At 36.9% G+C, this 23892-nt stretch overlaps 1 protein-coding gene and 1 long non-coding RNA gene across 3 annotated transcripts; both read right to left on the reverse strand.

Annotated features, from left to right (window-relative positions):
* Positions 1 to 3281: 3281 nt before the first annotated feature.
* mpzl1l (myelin protein zero-like 1 like) lies at positions 3282 to 17811 on the reverse strand. Of its 2 annotated transcripts, none has more exons than XM_017489230.3 (6): positions 17638 to 17811; positions 12460 to 12632; positions 11706 to 11916; positions 11057 to 11183; positions 8357 to 8462; positions 3282 to 5939 (listed from the first exon to the last, which is right to left on the reverse strand). In XM_017489230.3, exons 2-6 carry the CDS (start codon positions 12586 to 12588, stop codon positions 5844 to 5846), a joined length of 669 nt encoding a protein of 222 aa, XP_017344719.1. In that variant the 5' UTR covers positions 12589 to 12632; positions 17638 to 17811; the 3' UTR covers positions 3282 to 5843. The 2 variants fall into 2 exon arrangements, with proteins under 2 accessions (XP_017344719.1, XP_017344718.1); XM_017489229.3 differs by having other exon boundaries at positions 17550 to 17810.
* Positions 17812 to 17999: 188 nt separating this feature from the next.
* On the reverse strand, positions 18000 to 23190 carry LOC128635251 (uncharacterized). The gene is made up of 5 exons (XR_008398173.1): positions 23007 to 23190; positions 22098 to 22173; positions 21466 to 21873; positions 18683 to 18773; positions 18000 to 18309 (listed from the first exon to the last, which is right to left on the reverse strand). It is a non-coding gene; the product is annotated as an uncharacterized LOC128635251 (long non-coding RNA).
* Between the last annotated feature and the right edge of the window lie 702 nt (positions 23191 to 23892).

Below are 23892 nucleotides of genomic sequence, written 5' to 3' on the forward strand. Positions count from 1 at the left end.
GTCATGCCCAAACGGTAGTCAAATCATTTTTCTTTTAGCAGTGTTGATATATACAATATTCAATGTACACAGTTACAAAACTTGTTTTTTTGTTTGTTTTTTTAAAGTTCAATGTGTATGCACCACTTTTAAGCTTTAGAGCTATAATCAATTCCACACATCTTGCAGAAAGATAAGTATCCGGCAAAAACAAAGGAAAACTGCAGAACAGTAACAGCAGCAGCAATAAAATAATAATAAAAAATAAATAAATAAAAAAACACCAACAATAATAATAATAATTATTATTATTATTAAAACTCCTGAGAATCTCTTACTGAATCTTTGGCTTACAGTGTGAATGTTTTAAATATTTATTACCAATTGCTCTGTACCTCCTACCAGCAAGACACTAAATTTACAGGGCTTTTTTATACAGTCTACAGTACATCATAGAACTGGTTGCGCTAATGATAATAGTCAATGTCTACGTTACATCATCTAGTCTACAAGATCATTTTGATTGGCTTATTATCATACTCTACTGATGTCTTCACTGTTAATGTAACGTGGAATAAAATACACACACAAAACTCAACCTCTATCTGTATCTGTCAAAGAGATCATTTTCATGCCTTTTGTCTTCAGTATTGAACGCGTCAACATTTTCTTCAGTAAATATATTTCCAATGAAGTTATTCAAATGACATTTTCACAAGACATCCGTATTTACTCAAGAAACCTGGAAATATAAAGAACTCACAACATTAAAGTCCATAAATTAAGTTATGTGTAATAAAGTAGAATGACACAAAAAGTACTGAATATGCTAAGAACAAGCAGTTCTCAAAGTCAAGGATCCAGCTGAAATCTGGTAAAGTAATTAGAAAGTAATTATACTTCCAATCTGTGCAAATTAATATCAGCTGGGTTAGTAAATTGATGGTCTATAAAAAGGCTTTTCATTACCAAGGTATCAGATAAGAAACATGTCATGATGGGTAAAAGCAAAGAGCTCTCCCAAGACCTTCACAACCTTAATGCTGCAAAACACTGATGGAATCGGATACAGATGTATTTCAAAACTTCTGAATCCTCCAGTAAGCACCATTGGGGCCATTATCCACAACTGGAAGCAACATGACTCCGTCATCAACAGGCCACACAAAGGAGCTCCTCGCAAGATTTCTGACCAGCGAGCCAGAAGAATATTCAGAAGAGTTGCCCAAGAGCCAAGGATCTCTCAGAAAGAGCTCCAGAAACAGCGGCAGGTACCATCGTCACAGAGAAAATAATAGACAATGCACTCCACTGCTCACGCTCACTCTGCAAGACTCCATTACTAAAGAAAAGGCATGTCAAAGCTCATATAAAGTTTGTTGCAACTCATTTGAAGAAGCCTATGAAATACTGGGAGAGTGTAGTCTGGTCAGACGAGAGCAAAATTTAACTTTTTGTCCGTCATACTACACACCATGTTTGGAGAAGAAATGGCACTGCACATCACCCTAAAAACACTATACCAACAGTGAAGTTTTTCAGGTAGAAGCTTCAAGGTGTGAGGCTGTTTTTCATCACATGGTACTGGCAGACTTCATATAACTGAAGGAACGATGAATGGAGCCCTTTACTGGGAGATTCCTGAGATGAATCTGCTGCCATCCACCAGGATGATGAAGATGAGATGTGGGTGGATCTTCCAACAGGACAAAGATCCAAAGCATACTGCAAAGGAAACTCTCAATTGATTTCAGAGAAAAAAAAATAAAAAATCAAGGTGTTAGAATGGCCGAGTCAATCATCTGAAAAAGATTTAAAGACAATATGTTTAGAAGAATGGGCCAAAATCACACCTGAATACTGCGGCCCATTAATATCTTCATACAGGAAGCGTCTAGAAGCTGTGATTACAAACAAAGGCGTCTCCACTAAGTATTAAATACATTTCAGTTAGCGTGTTCAGTACTTTTTTCCTATGTCATTCCACTTTATTACACATAACTTCATTTATGGACTTGAACGTTTGGATCTCTTTATGGATGTGGATTTCTTGAGTTAATACCAAAGTCTGCTGAAATTTTCATGTGAATAACCTCATTGGAAATATATTTACTGAAATAAATGTTGATGCGTTCAATTCTTATTTCCCCCACTGTATTATGTATTATGCTTTTTCAGTACAGATCTGACCGTTTTATTTGTACTGCAAAAGACTGACAAACATCAAAATCAGATTAAATTAATATGATCAAAACGTTGAAAAAAAAAAAATTATATATATATATATATAAAATATATATATATATTAATTATATATATTTTTTATATATATATATATATATATATATATATATATATAAAAAATATATATATATATATAATTAATATATATATATATATATATATATATATATATATATATATATATATATATATATATATATATATATATATAAAAAATATATATATATATATAATTAATATATATATATATATATATATATATATATATATATATATATATATATATATATATATATATATATATATATATATATATATATATATATATATATATTTTTTTTTTTTTTTGAAAGACAGGACTTATAGGAAGCAATTATGACAAACAGCACAAGCATATTATATGACTGAGGTCACCAGAAGAAACAGAAACTACCCTTGTTGTTCCAAAGAAATTCCTGACATAATATTTAGTCCTTATCTACAAAGCCTTGGGCTATTTACCATAGTCAGTGATTTAGGTTGTTCCTGTGAAGTTCCACAGAAAAAGACAAATGATCTTTGGCACGAAGACCAGGTTTATCCAGCCTTGCATACTTTTGTTATCCTACGCTAAACTCTTCATGGGAAAAAAAGTTTTAATAAAAAGTTCTCCGCACGAGCAAATCAATTAATTAAAAGCATAAAATCTGTACTAAAGAAAAATATCTTTTGTCATTCATATGTAAAGGCCTTCTTATTACTTATTAAAAATATAATACCAATGCATCAATAATTTTATATAATGCCAATATCAGAACTGTGAGCATTAAACAAAATGGAAACTTTTCTTCTTAATAATTGCAAAAGCCATCCGTAGTGATTATTTTGTTTCAGCTAGAGAGATTATTAAATTTGCAAATCTGCTTCCCAATTTAGATACACTTCCTTGAATGCTTTGTAAATGAACAGTCAGGAAAGAAAACGAAAACAAACACAGTGCACCATCTGATAAAACAGCATGTTTCATCATTTCTAATGAAAACATGCTAGTTAAAATGATAAATGAAAAGAATGTAATATTCAAAGACAGAATGATTTGCAGGTTTAATAGTTAACAGTTTGTCACAGCCTACTGGTTAAGCTTCACAATCCCTAAAATGAAAGAATACAGTTATTTACTAGCAGAAGGGTTTCGGGGGAAATACGTTTTCTGGCCTTTTTCTTTTATTCCAATGAAAAGAAATTTCAATAACAGAAAATTAGATGTTAAAATGTTATTTAAATGTAAATAGAAATTTAAATAACATTTTCTAATGTGCGACTTTCAAAAGAGCATCTGACTTATTTACTCTGAATGAATGGTGTTGTACCTACAAATCAGCTACAAAGTTTATGGAAAAATCATATACAAAGCTCATTCACAAAGCAGTAAAAATGCAAAATGCTGAATCGGGTTTGACTTACTTTTCATATATATATTTTATACATGTATAAAAAGAAAATCAGACAGCGTTGGTTTCATATACAAAACAGAAGTGGACAGGACAGAATGGGACTGAGTTAGTACATGAAATGTGAAAAAGGCACTACAATTCACAACATTCCAGTTCTCAATGAATGGTCACATTAACACATCATTAACATCATTAATCTGCATTAACACACTTTTCTTAAAAGGAAAGTAAAGGACAATAGTGCTATAAAGTCAAAACATGCTGCAGAGCACAATGCTTACTGTCCAACACAACATAGAAAGCCTTGAAATCAGTCACATTTTAATGGCGCGACGTCGATGTAAACTGCACCCGAGAGCATATTCCTAATCGTTTCATAAGACTGTCAGTTTTAATAGGCAGCAAAAGACTTTCAAATAAAAACAATAATCTATATACATGCTATTTCAAAACTGCATGACAAAGGTCCAGCATCATATTAAGTGTAAGGAATGTCATGGTTTTGGTTATGATTACCGTTTACTATATCGTCTTTAAAATAATCTGCATTTTCTTTCTAAAACAAAACCATAAAATAAACAAAGCTACAATGTCACCCCATAATGTGCAAAGAGAAACAATTAAGACTTACAGAGGGGAGGAAAAACAGAGGAATGTTTAACACTATTCCCAAAATCAGCTGTTTCAGCATGTCACAAAACAGCGGAGGTAACGCAGCATACTGGCTTTGTTTATATGCACATCAAATTCTGTTTAAGGTCTATGTTCGGGTTGCAGCCGTATTCCGAATATGATGTTTATATGTGTACAGGCATCAGAGTATTCCTGCATACATAGTTGTTGTAAGTATGCCTGAGTTACCATTCCTAAATACCTAGCCTACAGCTAAACATCTGTTAGCACCCACAATTCCTTGCGAACTGAGCATGTGCATATGTCTTCTTGCAGTGGATTTTCTGAACAAGGTGTTGACATGCAATGATTTTCTGAATAAAACAGGTACGTTCCAGGGGTGAGAATCAGTATTTTGGGGTATCCGAATATTGTCTTAGTCTGAATCGGGTTGCAGCGTTTACGTGAATACTAAATAGAATATTGGCAAATTCTGATTAACATCATAAAAATGATGTGCATGTAAATGAAGTCATTAAGTGGATCAACTTGGAATATATCTAAAGGAACATGACACTAATGACATACTCTATTAGGCTACTTACTAATTTAACAGGAGATGATCATTTACAGAAAAATGTTACAGCTAAACAAACATCCTACCAACTGCACTGCTGCTACACAGCTATAACTAAACTTAAGCATTTGGAAGAACATTCTTTACAAAAGCATGTCAGTGAAAATACTTTGGAACTTGTGAGAATCATAAATAAACCATTTTTAAAGAATGTCTGTAGTACAGTAAGGAAAAAAAGAAAGAAAGAAAAAAAAACTCTGCCATGACCATTTTTCAAGACATATATTAAGCCTATTCTTAGATCACATTGCAGTAGAGATGCAGAAATTTTTCACTGAATTCAATTAAAACGTTGGTAAAAATGGACTGAGCTTAAACCGTGTCTATGAAAACTTGCTCATTGCTTTTAGCATTACTTAAGTAATAAGTGGGAAAATATTTAAAACACTTAATAAGCACTGCTAAGTTCTGAACTAAGCACACAGACTTGTACACTTAGTTGGTATTCGGTCTGTAAAATCAAGAGCTCTTTTGGTCATGACCGTTTACTGTGGCTGGAGTTTTTGCCTTTTTAAAACAAAAGTAGTGTATCATGATTGCATGCTTAACCTACTGAGACAGAAATTTACAAACATATATATTAAACAATGTCTCTATGTGGCATTTCTTCAGTGGGACAAAGCACAATGACAGAAAACCAAGTAGCTGAAATTTTCAAACTTCACTTCTGAGAGATCCGATAAGAAGAAGGATTCAGCATAAGCAACATGCACGGATTCAGTATGAGGAGAGTTAATTAGTAACTGCATTTGGAGTGGTAATAATTCATGGAGTGCAGGAACATCATCTTATGATGCTTTGAAGCCTCCCACTATATAAGACATGATTAAAAAGTGAAAGGGTCATTAATTTATTTAAGGGAGAAAAAAAAAAATACATGATAGAAATGGAGTGTTGCTGGAAGAGTGAGTACTACTCTCTGTTCTCTTGCTTTCTTTCTAGTTCTTACGGATGTCAGCGTACACCACGGGCTCCATCTTGTGGAAGGAGTTCTTACTGCCAGAGTGATCAAGCTGAGCATATATCACCGGGCCCTGATAAAAGAGAGAGAGAGAGGAAAAAATAAAGGCGGGGTACCAATCATGAGCTTTATAGGGTTTTGTTTATATAAAGGGGAAAAAAGGAGCAGCCTGTATCCATTAAGATATAAAATGGATATATTTTATCTATTGGTCCCCATTCAATTCTCCAGGGAGTATCTGAAATCACCTTTGTGTTCTATACATAGTAAATTGAGCCAAATAAGATTTGCTGGCACATGTGACACGTAATGGTTTTTGAAAGTATGCATATAAGCAAACACACATGGCTTTGACAGGAAAGCAGAGAACCAAATGTATAAAGCTGTCTATACAGAAGTGAGAAAATGCAAGACAAACAACAGTCAACTGCATGTTGCACTCTTCAACTAATGACTGACATTTAGATACAGAATATATTTCATATATACACACACACACACCTCCCTACATACATTTATTTATATTTATATTTATATATATATATATATATATATATATATATATATATATATATATATATATATATAGCAAAGAAGGCTGTGAAAAATCTTTGTCTTTATTGTTTAACTTTTTGATCTTTTGTTAACAAAGAGACAAAAATCACAAAAATCCTTTGCTCTCATGTATATCAAACAATTGCAAACAAAACATAAAAAAGTTTATCAAAAAAAAAGTCTTTGTTAAATATAGGTGTGCAACAATGATTAGTATCCTTTTTGTCAATACTTTGTGCTACCTCCCGTATGCTATAAACGAACTACACCACGCCCGACATCAACGTCAATCAACAAAGCTTCCTACAACTCTTTCGATCTTTATTTAAAAAACACTACATTTGGAAAATACTATAAACTGATAAATCTACAAGTTGGAAAGTCTGAGTTGGAATAGTTTGCAAGAGCACGAGTAGAAACACAATTAGGCTGTAGCTGATGAGCTTCCCTGTTTGGCGAGATGATGTTTAATGTCCCAGACAGCATCCCATTTAACAACAGTCTTTTTCAATACACGTAAAAGCTTTACAAAATCATGAGTGGTGTATTACTGGTGTAGTTTATGTCATAGAATAAAACGTGAAAATATTTTGAGCATGTGTTCACCACAGACCTTACGTCAGGCATTTAACCAAAACCCCATCGACGTCGGGACGATAAAAGCCTGAAGGACTAAAATGCTAACTCGTTTCCGGGTTTTGGCATTACAAAATGATGTCATCTCTGCACCACTCTATGCCTGATGGTTTTGGAGAATACATGGCAAGGGATCCGAGACCATTCCTCCATTCAAAATCTCTTCAGATCCTTCAAATTTCGAGGTCCATGCTGGTGGACTCTCCTCTTCAGTTCGCCCCACAGGTATTCTATGGGTTTCAACTCAGGCGACTGGGATGGCCATGGTAGGACCTAGATTTTGTGGAAATCGTAAACCATAGTAAACCATTTTTGTGTTGATTTTGATGTATGTTTTGGATCATTGTCCTGCTGGAAGATCCAACCACGGCCCATTTTAAGCTTTCTGGCAGAGACAGTCAAGTTTTCATTTAATATCTGTTGATATTTGATAGAGTCCATGATACCATGCATGCTAACAAAATGTCCAGGTCCTCTGGCAGAAAAACAGCCCCAAAACATATCCATATTTAACCGTGTATGAGGTACTTTTCCATATCGCTACCTCTCTGAGTGCACCAGAACCACCTCTGGTGTTTGTCAAAAAGCTCTATTTTGGTTTGTGTATATATATATATATATATATATATATATATATATATATATATATATATATATATATATATATATATATATATATATATATATATATATATATATAAATAAATTATTGCTTGCTAGATATATGGCATAACAAATACCCAAATAGTGAATTCAGTATTCAAACGCTGGTACCTCAAACGGTTAACCAGGTGTTTGAAATACCCTGCATACCCCTAATTCAGTACATAAATAAGAAGAACCAAGTTTAAGACACTTTCAAATGCAAATGCTGTTTAGAAATGCATCTGAATTTCACCCTGTACTGAGGAACAAATGGACAAAAGAATGCTTTAGTTTCTAATTAATAGGTCTTATAATAGAAATGCGTGTATTTCCCCATACTATATTGCTTGAACATGCCTCTGCATGGAAACAAAACATGAGCAACAAATGGCATTATATGAAGATGTAAATGGTGAGGATAGAAGTATACAAAGTGGAACAGTGTGGGAGCCTTTTGCAGACACATTTAACATTTAATAATAATAATTTAATGCTGACTTATAAACTATTATGGCCTGACTGTTTGCCAGACTGCTCAGTTATTGAAAATTTCGTACAAAACACATTTCAGACAAAATGAACAAATGACATTTGTTCCAATATTCCAACTCACAAGTTCAGTTTTCTGTTACTCACACACAGCTTCACTCGTACCTGTACTGGAGCTGAGGGGCTGCTACAGCGTGAGCCATCTGTGCTGGACTCAGCTTTCTTCCCCGGCCGAGCCACGTGTGCGCTCACACTCTCTATGGAGGTGCAGCTGCGGCAGCCGGAGTGGGTGGGTGTGGGTGGGAATTGGGTTGCGATGATGCACAAACAGTGGCGAATGGCGAAGGCACGCGCACACGTGCAAATGACAGACAAACATGAAGAAAGACACCAATGTGATGAAATAAAATGATGTAAAGCAACATGGAGATACTGGTTCCAAAGAAGCATAGTGATAAATGAACAACCCTGTTCACATAATCATGAGCAAACTGTGGCAGGAATGTTTTTTTTTACTATCCATCCTCTCTACTATCTTTACTTTCTCTACAATCTATCTATAGTGCTATCTGTACTACAACTCCAATTCTGAAAAAGTTGGTACAGAATGGAAAATGTTAATAAAAACAAAAGAGGAGTGATTTGTAAGTGTACTTTGACTTGTATTTAAACAAAAAACATATAAAAGCAAGGCATTTGATGTTTTACCCAATCAACTGCATAGTAGTTGTTTTTTTTTTTGAAGATAAACGTTTATTTTGAAATTGATGCATGCAACACATTCCAAAAAAGTTGGGACGGGGCAATTTAGGACTAATAGTGATGTGACAAGTTGAAATAAGAAGGTGAAGTGAAACAGGCGAGGTAATCGTCTAATCATAGTATATAAGGAGCCTCCAAAAAAGCCCTAGTCCTTCAAGAGCAAGGATGGGTGGAGGCTCACCAATCTGCCAACAGATGCATCAGTAAATAATAATACAAATCGGTAGGATTTGGGGCATTTCACCTTCTACAGTGCACAATAGAATTAAAAGGAATCCAGTCAAACCACGGTGTGTAAAGGCCGAAAACCCCTTCTGAATGTGCGTGATCTCCGATCCCTCAGACATCACTGTCTTAAACACAGTCATAAGTCTGTAATGGATATCCTGACATGGGCTCGGGAAAACTTTGGTAAACCTTTGTCAGTCAAAACCATTCGATTTTGCATTCACAGATGCAAAGTTAAGGCTTTACTATGCAAAGCAGAAGCCATACATCAACACTGTCCAGAAGCACCGCCGACTTCTCTGGGTTCGGTCTCATCTGAGATGGACAGTAGCACAGTGGAATCGTGTTTTGTGGTCTGACGAGTCAACATTTAAAATAGTTTTTGGACAAAACAGCCGTTGTGTTCTCCGGGCCCAAGGGGAAAAGCTGTTATCAGCCTTAGGTCCAAAAGCCAGTGTCTGTCATGGTATGGGGGTGTGTCAGTGCCCATGGCATGGGTAACTTGCATATATGTGAGGGCATTATTAATGAAGAAAGATATGTACACATTTTGAAGCAACATATGCTGCCTTCCGGACGTCGTCTTTTCCAGGGAAGTCCCTGCATTTTCCAGCATTACAACTTCAAACCACATTCTGCCTAGATAACAAGCACATCATTGCGTAAGCAGAGAGTGTGGGTGCTAGCTTGGCCTGCAGTCCTGTAGCCAAAATAAGGCAGCGAGGGCCCAGTACAGTTGCACAGCTGAAAAAATGCATAATGGATGAATGGGGGAAAATTCCACTTGCAAAACTTAACCAACTGGTGTCTTCAGCATCCAAACGCTTAATAAGTGTTATTAAAAGAAAAGGTGATGTTACACAGCGGTAAACAGTTGACTGTCCCAACTTTTTTTTTTTTTTAAGAGTGTGTCATCAGATTTTAAATGAGTGTACATTTTCAAAAATAAATTAAATTCACAAAGTAAAACATCAAATAAAATATTAATAATGTGTTTTCAATATAGTACAGGTATTTTTTCTAAAGCAGGAATTGATGAAACAATGATGTTCCAAAAAGACCTCTTTTTTTTTAACAAGGTGTAGTAAAAGTCTCTCATGCACAGCCTTTAATGCTGTTGCCTCTGGGGTTACAGCAATGCCTGATTGGTTCTTTAATCTTTCACTGTTTCTCAAATGTCCTCTTATGCTTGCTCTTAGGGTTAGTACACATGCTGGTAAAGAATAACACAAAAGGAGCTTGACAGACAATGAGAAGAGGATGTGTTAATGAAGAACAAACTTAAAGAAATGCATGATGATGCGTGACACACTTAAAAACACAAAGAGCCCATGTTCACCCTGGAGAGTTCAGACTACAACCTTTGAGCGTGCAGACTGTACGCAAAAAGTGACATCTCGCAAAAATGGTGAGTCTAAATGTATCGCAAGACCTATAGCCAAAACCAGTAAATCTTCCCTACACAGTAAAAAAAAAAGATGGTTAGTTATTCTCTGGTTAAATCAAATAAGAGAATATTATACAAGGTTAGATTAAGTTACTGGGTTCTACACACAGTGGTGCTCTAACCGATACAATACACCACGCTCCCTTTGCATTGTGCCAGTAAGTACACACTTGTTAGTCATGTGAGAAGGACAGCGAGAGCTCATTCACTTTGACTCGTGCAACAAAGGCCTTTGCAAACTTAATCGTTGTTAAATCATTATCCCAAAGACATCTATTTTATGGCTATTTGCAGCTGTGTGCAAACATGTCTGATACACAGCATAGAACTAAGCCTAGGAATTCCACCACAACATATCAAACGTCCCTCAGAAACACATTATAAAGCCTACTTGGAATGTACTTTATTAAACTCTTAGCGTAGCTTACCCTTCGTAGTCACGGGAGGACCGCATTCGTATTAACAGATATGCAACTACAGCGATGATGGCGACGCCGATGATTGCGCCGATGACGGCGCCCACGATCACTGCTGGGCTCGTCTGAGGCAGGGACTCTGTGGACAGCATCAGACAAGTCTTCAAATTTGATGGGGAAAAAAAATTAATCCAGCACTTCAAAATCACCGGACAAAAAAATTCTCACTACAAGGGGGTAAGCTATGATACACTATAGGGCTAAAAGTTTGTGGAGACCTAATAATCACACCTTTGTGTGCTTTTTGAATACCCCGTTACAGATTTAGTTCCCCTTTACTATTATAATAACCTCCAACCTTCTGGGAAGGCTCTCCACTAGATTTTGGAGCGTGGCAGTAGGGATTTGTCCTCATTCAGCCACAGGAGCATTAGTGAGCTCAGGCATCGATGTTGAGCGAGGAGGTCTGGTATGCAATAGGCATTCCAGTTCATCCCAAAGGTGTTCAGTGGATTTGAGGTCAGAAGACCCACATGGGTGTGATGATCAGGATCAGGTGTCCACATACGTTTATAGTGTGCATTTACGGTATGAGCAGCACAATACAATCTAATGTCATAGGTTTTGGTATATGATGAGAAATCACTGGATCACTGTTTACCTTTCTGCACAACTTTGAGCTTAGTCAGTGAAGGTTTGCCTGCTATATCAGGAGGGTTCTTCACATCGCATGAGTAAGTGCCGTTGTCGGAAAACTGCATCTTACTGACGCGAATGGAGACATCCTTTTTGTTCAGGTCTCCCGCCCACTCAACTCTGCTCTTAAACTGAATGCTGTCTGGGAACCCTTTACCACCGGCATAATGGAAGATCTGAAAAGCAAATATGACCAGATAAATACAACAGCTGAGGAAAGATAAGCTAAACCAAAATGGTGTCGTTTCTTCTAATGGTTTTCCTTCAGGCCATTTGTTTTTACTAAGATGGTCACTGTATTCTACTTTCTTAAGTCACCAAATTGATTCAGACACACCAGTTTTGCCTGTGTCTCTGGTTATTTTTGACTCCATTGGCTTTATTTTGACATTTCAGGCACAGAACAACCTGCTTTAGTGATACCAACATGCCACTCAAGAGACAGTAACTCTAGATGAAAACGCCACTTCAAGAATCATGAATCAAAGACAAATAAGAAACAGCTAAACAGCCAACTGGAACATTATTTGAGTTCCTTATACAAAAAGAAAGATATAAAAAGAACTGAAAGATATATTTACCAGACTGCTCTATGAACGTGACATGACAAGACGACATGATATTCATACGGTCTGAAACTACATTTCCTTTCAAGGTCTTCCTGTTTACAATTCTAAACATAGCACCACATATACATAAGAAGAAAAAAGGATGCTTACAGTTTCACCAGTAGACTCTGAAGAGCCCTCTGGGATGAAAGACCAGGTCACTGATGCTAGACTACTGATCACTTGAGTCGATCTGAAAGTACATTTAAGTACTCCAGTAGTTCCATTTTCTACAAACATCTCAGCGGGAGTGTACACTTCTATAGAAGCAACTGGATACAAACCTGTGACAGAAACAGAGTAAAAAACAAACAGCATTTGACTCAGTTCAAACAACACATAGGAGCAGTTATGGGTTACAGGAAATGCTAAAGAGCTTAACTATGATACTCCTGGGATTTGAACTCATGTTCACATTCACAGTGTAAGGTGATCACATGATTGGTTAATTCATTTTACTGCCGTGTACCATGTTTAATGGATTAAAACCCCCAAACAAGAAAGCATGTATTGGTGTAGATATCTAGACTATGGAAAACAAAAGCAAGAAATAAGTAATGGCATAATGAACACACACGATGTCTCAAGTGTCAAACTTTGGACTAGAGGTATGATTAAATGCAGTTAAAGTCATGGGCACAGCCATATGGGAGTGAGTGGTCAGACATGAAACTCACAAAACAAAGAAATTGCCAAATTGATTACCATTGTATTGGAGAGTATTAGCTGTGCATGGTATTAGGACTGGGTGATGTATTGAGTTTTGGAGATATATCGATATTTTTTCCAAAAGCGATTGAAGAAGAGAGACTATCGTTAACATCGAGATATAGATCGATGGATGTTGCATTAAAACTTATTTAAGCTTATTCAACTCGCTAGTTTTTGCGTCTCTCCGTTCTCACACTCCGCACATAACCCCGCCCCTACTCACTCGCTCCTGTTTTCTGGCGCCACATGGAGGACGACACAGGCACAAGGCAAGATGGTAACAATGAGCTAGTCTGTAAGAAGTAAAACAAAGCCTCAATCATTTGGAGATGGCTCGGGTTGAAAAGATCGGATAAGCATCAGAGCAAGGTGATATGTAAAGCGTGCAATAAACATGTCGCAACACGTGGTGGAAGAGCTACAAACCTCTTTCACCATTTACAACCGTGACAAAAACTACAATACGAAGAATGTATTAAACTTCGTGGAGGCCGTGCTGTTGTGAGCCAGACTGAAAACCTTTCTGCCCCAAAACAAACCTCTTTACAAGCTTCATTTACTCAGGGTGTGCCCTATGAAAAGAAGAGTGCCAAGTGGCGAGATATAACGGAGGCGGTAGCCAACCACATTGCTAAATAACGTTAAATAACTGAAGAGGTATTCTCAGAGATGTGCATAATTTTATTTCATATATTTTATAAAGATTTTTTATTGCAATGCTGCATATCTTATTCAGCAGGAAAGGATAACCTGTATGATTACTTTTTCAATCAGTCTGTTATTGTGTTAACAATTGAAGGAGAACTGAGATGTGACTATTTTTGGTTTTTATATATTTATGTAATATTTATGATATTCACACAGCTGTGTGTATTCTCAAACAGGAAGAGGAACCCTCTATTTGCACTTTATGTTCATCAATGTCTGATAAATAAAAGTGTTTGTGACACCTGTCGTGTAGTTGGCTTACAGCTAAGCATTTAACCCATATAAACAATATCAAGATTATCTATCTATCTATCCATCACATACATATACACACACATACATACATTATATATCATATCCATATCATCCAGCCCTAATGGGTATGATTCGTACTATTTGTACAGTGCATGATTGTGGAATTTCACCCTCTTTTATTATAATAGACTCTTTCACTGGCAGACTCTTGCTTTCTTTGCTTACACCAACCCTCCCTCCTTTACATCACTCTGCAATCTGACTACTTTTGTGCCTGGCATTGGGGCATGAGGTCATTTCTCTACATATACGAATGTATTCACACTTCCACCCAAACAGCCTGACTGACAGTTATTTTTACAGAACTGTCAGGGAGACTCACAGTAGCTCAGTATCATCATATTATAGAGTATTCATGCTACCTGACTCAATAAACGTTTTTTAACTAACACAGTCATTAACTGCGGCTGCATGCAGAAACAACCCCCCCATCTCATTATTGTCAAATTCTCTCTATTCTAGATCATCAGACTTCCTTGACAGCAGCCAAAAATTGTTGACACTCGTATCAGATGACACTAACTGCCCATCCCAAACTGACTGTTTTTCTATCCAAAGAAAAAGAAACTGGTGTGGCCACCCTCATGGAACGAACAACATCGAAATAAAAGATAAAGAGAACAGCTGCATGCGAAACATGTGGAGTTGAATAGCAGACCACATCTAAAGACACACCAAGAGAGATTTTTAATGAGCTGACACAGCTGATACAGTCAGTGACCTGGCTCATGCAATAGGCAAGTTCACAGCACTGTGAGACTGGTTACATTTAGAACAAGTTAATAAAATAAAAAGTGCAAACGTGCAATAAAAAGCATAGGAACACATTTAGAATATCTTTCTCACAGGCACATTTATTGCTATACTCTTCCACAGTGAGGTAAACTTCTGCAATTCTTCACAGGCAATGCTTCCACACCACATGACTCAACTGAGGCTGAAAAAAGCACAGAGACAGAAAATTTGACTAGGGCTTCATCCGAAACTGCGTACCGCAACCGTACCTACTGCATGTGATTCAGTAGGGACTGCATTCGATTCAGTACCGACTGCTCGGCCGTTGATACAGTACGTACTGATCAGTATATGAGTGTAGTACAAATACAAACCGGACGTACAACATCCGCCATGTCGGCACTGTCACGTGACCTACAACTTAAAAAAAACCAATGCGCTGCCTTCCGTTTTTTTATTTGGAGAGCTCTTCCATGACAGTCCCGTTGCACTATGGGATGGCGCAGTATCCACAGCATCCATACTGCAGAATCTCAGTGGAAGCAGTAGGTCATCTGGGTATTTCTTTCCTACTGTTTTATGAATACTGAGAATTTGGACACACTACTCCATTGGTGTACTACTTTTTGCCTACTGTATAGTAGGGTAGTAGGGATATTCGGGTGCAGCCTGGAACTTTTGAAGCTAGGAACTCTGGACGAAACTCATACTCAAGCCAGATTCTATATCGAAGTTCATAAACAGATCAACTAGCCTCCTAATGTTACAAGCAGAGGTTTTTTTTTATTTTATTGATGCCACCAAATAGCTACATGTTAGAAAATAAAAAGAGGAAGCTGCCACTCACTTTTAATTTCATGTTAAATATTAAAGCTGTGAGCTAACCATAGAGATAATAGTTACCCATTGCTTAGCACAGGAATTTACTGCTTGAGACTCTGGATAGGACTATGCACTGGACTTGAGACTTGACTCAGATAGACAATTTGTGACCTGGCACTAACTAACAAACTAACTTGGAATATCTAGCGTGATATGGGATATAGATCAGTAGATCGGTTTACATTACTCATTATGTAACAGAGCAGTGGATCTCAAGGTGAGGTCCATAAGACATAGCCAGAGGGTCTGTAATGATTTGTTTATTTTATTATTTACAGTGGTGAAAATCACAACTCATCATCATCAAGGTTATTATATTTATATTACATTAAGTTCATATCATCATGAACCTGCTTTTTGTGACATGCATTAATGCTTTAATGCAAAACCCAAATCATGTACCGTGCTCTCCACTAATATTGGCACCCTTGGAAAATATGAGCAAAGGAGGCTGTGAAAATTGGCTTAATTGCTTAACCTTTTGATCTTTTGTTTAAAAATTATTTTTTTTTAAATCACAAAATACACTGTTCTCATGGATGTCAGACAATTTCAAACAACACAGGTTTATCATAAAAATCTGTGTTAAATATAGGTGTGCAACAATTACAGGCACCCTTTTAGTCAATACTTTGTTCTACCTCCCTTTGCCAAGATAACAGCTCTGAGTCTTCTCCTATAATGCCTGATGAGGTTGGAGAATACATGGAAAGGAATCTGAGACCGTTCCTCCATACAGAATCTCTCCAGATCCTTCAAATTTCGAGGTCCACGCTGGTGGACTCTCCTCTTCAGTTCACCCCACAGGTTTTCTATGGGTTTCCAGTCTGGGGACTGGGATTGTCATGACAGGACCTTGATTTTGTGGTCAGTAAACAATTCTGTGTTGATTTTGATGCATGTTTTGGATCATTGTCCTGCTGGAAGATCCAGCCATGACTCATTTTTAGCTTTCTGGCAAAGGCAGTCGGGTTTTCATTTAATATCTGTTGATATTTGATAGCGTCCATGATGCCATGTATTAGGCTTGCTGTGATAGTCTGTGTTACCGGTGTTATACAGTGTTCAGCCACACAACGATTACATCACTTGCCCACTGAGGTGAGAATATACGACACTTTGGATTGATTAGACATTGCAGTTTTTTAACCTAATAATTTAATTTAACCAACAAGAAGTTTCTGACCAACTGTAAAATGTTTTAACCCGTCAGTTTTGAGTAATAATTAGTAAAGACTTCAGGCTAAACAGTAAATACTGGCTTCTCATTACTTACATATAATAATATCGTGTGTTATGAGGTAGCTACACTGTGGGGAGGTAGAAGCTCGTGTTATGCTTAGCTTTAGCCCAAGTTCATAAACAGATTAATTAGCTTGCTAATGTTACTAGGAAAAACTAAACATCCGAGTTTATATTAAAACTCTATTTCGTTTAAATTAACTCCACTAAATACCGACAAGTTTATAAATAAGACAACGAAAATGAAAAGAGGAAACCGCCACTCACTCACTCACTATATACGTGTTGTAATATTGCTATATATATTTTATATATCTATGGGCAAAATGAATCTACGTTTAATTTAATATTAATGATTAAAATGGTGACTTAACCATACAGGCAAGATAATCATCACCCCATTGACACGTTCTGAACTAGCTAGACAACAATGCAGTCCAGTGAAAAGGCGCTAGCTATCTTAGCATTTTAACTGATTAGCGCTGGATCTCGGTGAACACAGAATCGGGTTAGCTCGCTAGTTAGCGTTACATACATATATATATATATATATATATATATATATACATATTTTTTTTTTTTGCTATTGCTATAAATATTTAACTTACCTATGATGGCACATAACGCAAAGCTGCAAAGCCAAAGCGCACAATTATGACAACTATTTGAGAGCCTTAGCTCCATCCTTTACAGTACCGAAACCGTAGCACTCTACAGCTAACGTTCCTGTTGCCTGTGTTTACACCCCCGACCGACCGGAAGTGCTTTCCTCAGCTCCATCCGCCTCCAAACCAAAAGACACATTCGAGCTCGACAAGTTCATGGATCCGCGACTGAGCTGCCGAGTGATCACGTGACACCATCCGGTCTGAGCACCAGATTTTGGAGTTTCAGTCTTCAAGGCATGTCTCATCAAAGTCCCTCTGACGTCATTCATTTTGTCGAGGGAAGGGCATGTCTGTAAAGTGTTGCATTTCACACGTGTCCCTGCTCAGCATGATGTATTGATTTAAATTTCACAATGAAATAATTACTAACACTAACATGAGCTAAATTGCTAACTTATGGTGACAAACCGTCCTCTCTTCTTCCTACTGGGGAAGCAGGGCACCTCCTGACCTCCTTTTATTTATATCACTTCTCATATCTCACATTTATATGACTTTTAATTTATTCGCTTTTTTATCTGAATCAACTTACAAAAGAGAAACAAAGCACTTGATCCCTTCGTGGATGGACTGGGAAGAAAAAAACAGATCTGGCGTTGCATTATGTCTGTCGAATGGTCCATGTGCAGGACCTGGAGGATTTATCTGAAGAACAGTGGGCAGTTTAATTGCTCAGGACAAACAAGGGTCTCATGAACACCTATCACAAAAACATAAAAGCAGTAGTTGATCATACAGGTAACGACAGACGGTATTAAGAATCAAGCGTATGTAAACTTTTGAAATGGTTCATTTGTGTAAATTCAGTTATTATTGTGTCTTGTGGACTATATGAAAACATCTGTTATGTGAAATAGCTTGTTCAGGGCAGGACTAAATAAAAAAATAGAATGCAATTTTTATGATCCCTCTTATTTATTTATTTATTTATTACAATTTTGCAGATTCTGCAAGGGGTATGTAAAGTATGTAAAGTTAAGTGCAGATTCTGCAAGGGGTATGTAAAATTTATTACAATTTTGCAGATTTTGCAAGGGGTATGTAAAGTTATGACCTCAACTTTAGATATCTACCTCTTCCTTTGCACCAATTGTTGCCCACTTCTGATGTATTCCACTTCATCAGTTTCAGGGAAGCACACAGTGATGAGAAATCGAGTGATTTCTGAAGAGAAAAAACAACAACATAAGTACACAATATAAATACAATAGATTTTGATAACTGCATATACAGTTGCAATCAAAATTATTCAACCCCCATTGCAAATTAGGTTTACTGTCAACATTTACATTCATTATAAGTTGCATTTTCAGTTGAATTTGTAGAAACCAGATGAAGCATTCGTTGTGTTGAACTCTTTCAATTGCATTTGTTTGATTTGTTCAGTGCAAACAGCTGAAAGTCTGTAAATTTTGACAATAAACCTGATTTACAATGGGGGTTGAATAAGTTTGACTGCAACTGTAGTGTGTCATAAACAGTGATATAATTGTAATGGGCACAATACTTTCCTTATCTACTTTCTAAGGGAAAATAATAGGGGGATCAAATGAGTTTATTTAGCAATAATCAGCTGAATGTATATTATCCTGATTATTACATGACTACTTGATACATAAGCAAATAATTGGACAAGAAATATTGATGTGAGAATAGATTTGAAATACTTTATTACAGTAAATTTTTATCAGACAGCAGTGATACATGAAACGGTTAAGTAGCACCGGTACAGCAGCCCAGATGATCGCTCTGATATCACTTAATCCACAGATGTGCAGTTGTTATTATCAGACTGCTATGGTACAATTGACCAATCAGATCTGGGTTTTCCAGAGAGCCATGTAATAAGAAGTTATAACATCCTGTAAAGAAATAATGTCAAGTTCTCACCCAAGAACATTCTCAAATATTAAGAGGTAGTCCTTACAAAAAATGTCCTCATGTTTTGTCCAGCTGATGACATCTGTAAATCCACTACAATTGTACAGATGACATGGTAAAGAAGGTTACAATAAAAATTTTTAATATTACAATTTATTATATAATTATGAGAGTGCATGGATTCTTCAAAGGCCAAGCAAGACTAGATAGCATCTACAAGTATATCATGGGAAACTCCCTAATTCAAATTGAATTTAATGATCCATTTATCTTTCACAACATTCAGTACTGTGAAAAAGTATTTCCTAATTTCTTGTTTTTGTGTATATCTCATACCAAATAGTTTTAGATCTTCAAACTAAATACAACTAAATAAAACAAAGGCAACCTGAGTTAAACCCATAGCACATTTTTTATTTTATTGTAGCAAAAAAAAAAGTTATTCAACACCTCTCGTGCATGTGAAAAACTAATTGCCCCCTTAAACTTAAAATATGGTCATGCCACCTTTATTAGCAATAACTACAACCAAATGCTTCCGATAACTGGAGATCTTTCACAGCACTATGGTGGAATAGTGGCTCACCCTTCTTTGCAGAACTGCTTTAGTTCAGCCACACTGGAGGATTTTTGAGCATGAACTGCCCGTTTAAGGTTCTAGGCCTAGGCCACTCCAAACTTTAATTTAGCTTTTTTTTCAGTCATTCAGAGGTGGAATTACTCCTATGCTTTGGATCATTGTCTTGTTGCATTATCCAGTTACGCTTGGGTTTCAAGTTACAGACTGAACAATGGATATTCTCCATTAGGTTTTTTTTTGGTGGAGAGCAGAATTAATGTTTCCCTCAATTATTTCTAGTTGCTCCACACCATCAAACTCCACCACCATGCTTGACTGTAGGTATGATGTTCTTTTTGTGGAATTCTGTGTTTGTGTTACGCCCTGTCTTCCACACAGTTCCATCTTTGACTCATCAATCCAAAGACTACTGTCCAAAAAGGTTTGAGGATCATCAAGGTGTGTTTTGGCAGAATTCATATGAGTCTTAATGTTCTCCTGGGTTAGCAGTGGTTTTCACCTCACCACCTTTCCATCGATGCCATTTTTGCCCAGTGTCTTTCTGAAAGTGGAGTCATGAACAGTGACCTTTATTGATGCAAGAGAGACCTGTAGTTCCTTTGATGTTGTCCTTGGGTCTTTTGTGACTTCCTGGAAAATTCATTGTTGTGCCCTTGGAGGAATTTTGGAAGGTCGGCCACTTCTGGGAAGATTCACTACTGGGCCCAGCTTTTCCATTCAGAGATAATGGCTCTTACTGTGGTTCTTTGGAGTCCCAGAGCCTTTGAAATAGCATTGGAACCCTTCCCAGACTGATGTATTTCAATTACTTTCTTCCTCATCATTTCTGGAATTTATTTCAACTTTGGTATAGTGTGCTAATGGGTAAGACCTTTTAACCAGCTTCATGCTGTTGAAAAAGTTCTATTTAAGTGTTGATTTGATTGAACAGGGTTTGCAGTAATCAGGCCTGGTTGTGTCTAGTGCAGCGGAACCCTATTATGAATGCAGTTTCATAGATTTGGGGAATTGGCACCTATGGGGGCAAATACATTTTCACACAGGCCCAGTTGGTATTGGATCATTTTTTTGCTTCAGTAAATAGCATTATCATTTAAAAACTATATTTTGTGTTTATTCAGGTTGCCTTTGTTTTATCTTAGATTTTTTTTTTGATTTCTGAAACAATTTAGTATGAGATCTCCACCAAAACAGAAGAAATAATTTTCACAGCACTGTATGAATAATTCCTACCTGGTTTTTAATTTACTTTAAAAATGCACTGGGTAGATAAAAGATTTCCACCTTATTTGAGGCCCTAATTAATTGTAAATTGACCTAACAAAATTTAAAAAATAGAATATTACTACTAAGGATATTATCATATACAGTCTTTAGATTCTTCAACAGAATTACCTCAGTTGAATGTCTATGACAATGTCCATCATCCAATGTGGTCAATGACTCTTTTGTCAATAAGGGCACACCAAAGGACCTTAAAGGAAAAATACAAAGACACATGTTTTAGTGCACACATTACCATTAGTGTACTTCCTGGTTTAAAGAAGACACTAATTTTGTTAATTGTTTATTGCCAAGTCACAACCTGTGGCATCGACACAATGTAGATTTTAAACCCGGAAGACGAAAATAGCAGAAAAAAGCTAAAAAATTAACCAGTTTTCTCCTGCAATTCAAATTAATGGATTCATTGTGTTTTATGATGTGTGACAAAAACAGCTCTGTTAAAATCTCAGAAAATGTAGTTTAGTGTTTCATGACCTTTTAAGCACCACCCTTGTTGATCCAGGGACGCGTCAAACTCTGCAAAATCAGAACGTGTGATCAACAGCAGACAATGGCTGCATGTGAAATTGCTTACTGTGAATATGTTTATATGCACTGTTTAAATTCTGTGTAAGGTCTATATTCAGGATGCAGCCATATTCCTTGTATGATTTTTATATGCTTACAGGCATTGGAATGTTCCTGTACACATGGTTGTTGCTCAAAGTGCTTTACATTGTTTGAGGTGGAAATATCCTCACCCACTACCAGTGTGTAGAATCCACCTGGATGATGCGACGGCAGCCATAATGCACCAGAACACCCACCACACACCAGCTATTGGTGCACAGGAAAGGAGAGTGATGTAGTCAATTCAGGGATAGAGATTATTAGGGGGCCATGATAGATAAGGGCAAATGGGAGAATTTCACCAGGACACATTGGTTATATCCCTACTCTTTTTACGAGAAGTGTCATGGGATTTTTAATGACCGCAGAGTCAGGACTTCAGTTTAACGTCTCATTCAAAAGACGGTGCTGTTTTTACAGTATACAGTAGTGTCCCTGTGACTATACTGGGGCATTAGCACCCACGCAGACCACATGTGAGCACCCTCTGCTGGCCTCCCTAATACCACTTCCAGAAGCAACCTTAGTTTTCCTCAGAAGGTCTCCAATCTAGGTACTGTTGTGGATAAAAAATGTCATAAAATAAACATAAGGGAGAAGAAGGAAAAACGGGCACCTTGACACGTAGAAGCGGGATTAGGCGGACATTGACAGATTGGAATTACGAGCAATTTAAGAGCAGTAATAGTCAAAAAAAAGTCAAAAAGAAGTGTACGAGCTGAGGAGTGCTAAAACACACACACACATACACTCGTGCAGTCAAGGGCGGGCAGGTAGACACAACATACATACACACACACTCTCTTCCTCATACACACACATGAATAACTTTAATAGAATCTTATAGTAATAGAGAAACTCTATAAAAAACAGAATAGTAGGATATGCAGGACAGTAGAACTGTAATGATATTAAGAAGTTGGAAGTACAGTAAACCGCTTTTCAAGTAGTATAAATATATATAAACTGAGAAATATAGTGCAAATATGAAAATAAATTATAAATGAGAAGTACAGGAAAAAAAGGAAAATATAACTTACTCATGATTCAGATGGTGAAGATTCTCGTCTCGCAAGGAAAGCCTTAATTTTTAGAGAACCATGAAGAAAGCCAGTTATAAGGGTGGCTGCCCCCCCCCTCGAGATAACGATAAGACCAAGGTCCCTCCCGGTTGTTTAGTCGTCTTGCTTACGTCATTTTTTTAACCTAGGGAAATGGGAATCTTGGTTTTTGAAAACCTAGGTAAAAGAGAACCCTGGTTTTTGAAAACCTAGGTAAATAGAAACACTGGGTTTTTGTTTCCTGGGTTGTTGGAAATGCCTGGGTTCTGATTTTATGTGTAAAGTAAAACCCCTGGTTTCAATTCTATGGGTAAGTGAAATAGGCCTTTTCTGGAAACCTATGGGTTATCTAGTGTGTAAATACAGTATAAATACTGGAGCTTAAGCTCAGGGTATTGGGGATCACTTCTGAGAATTCTCATCGGTGTGGATCTCGTGTGGTGGAATGAAACAATAAAGCTGGACCCTTGCTTCTTCTCACTCACGGCTGGTGTATTTTTTCTATCTCCAACTGGTCTCAGAGGTAGATGTGAGTATTGGCTTCTAAGTTGAATTTTAAATGTTTTTGGGTAATAGGCTAAATTCGAGCCAACATTTGGCACCCCAGATGGGACTGGGCTAAGATCTATATGTCTGGAATCTCTCCCGTGGGACTTCGCTCTCTAAGCAACAGACAGGCCGTATAGGAAAAGGCATTGCAGACGCCTGTTATTTCAAAGCTCTGTTTTAGTGGTCTGTTGTTACGATGGAGAAGCCCCGGGGTGGGAAGAAAGACTAAGTGGGTCTCCAAAAGAACCTGGAGTGAGTGAGAAGAGGTAAGAGAGAAGTGTAGATTGTAGAATGTACTTTTTATAATTGTAATAAA

Source organism: Ictalurus punctatus, chromosome 16 (genome assembly GCF_001660625.3).
Source record: "Ictalurus punctatus breed USDA103 chromosome 16, Coco_2.0, whole genome shotgun sequence".
Classification (NCBI taxonomy): domain Eukaryota; kingdom Metazoa; phylum Chordata; class Actinopteri; order Siluriformes; family Ictaluridae; genus Ictalurus; species Ictalurus punctatus.

Coding starts and splice junctions, on each gene's coding strand:
- mpzl1l (XM_017489229.3), bottom strand. CDS start 17,625: ATGGAGCTAAGGCTCTCAAATAGTTGTCATAATTGTGCGCTTTGGCTT. Junction 12,633..17,549: donor TGCGTTATGTGCCATCATAG/GTAAGTTAAATA, acceptor TTTCTGTCACAG/GTTTGTATCCAGTTGCTTCT. Junction 5,940..8,356: donor GCCCCTCAGCTCCAGTACAG/GTACGAGTGAAG, acceptor CTCTTTTATCAG/GGCCCGGTGATATATGCTCA.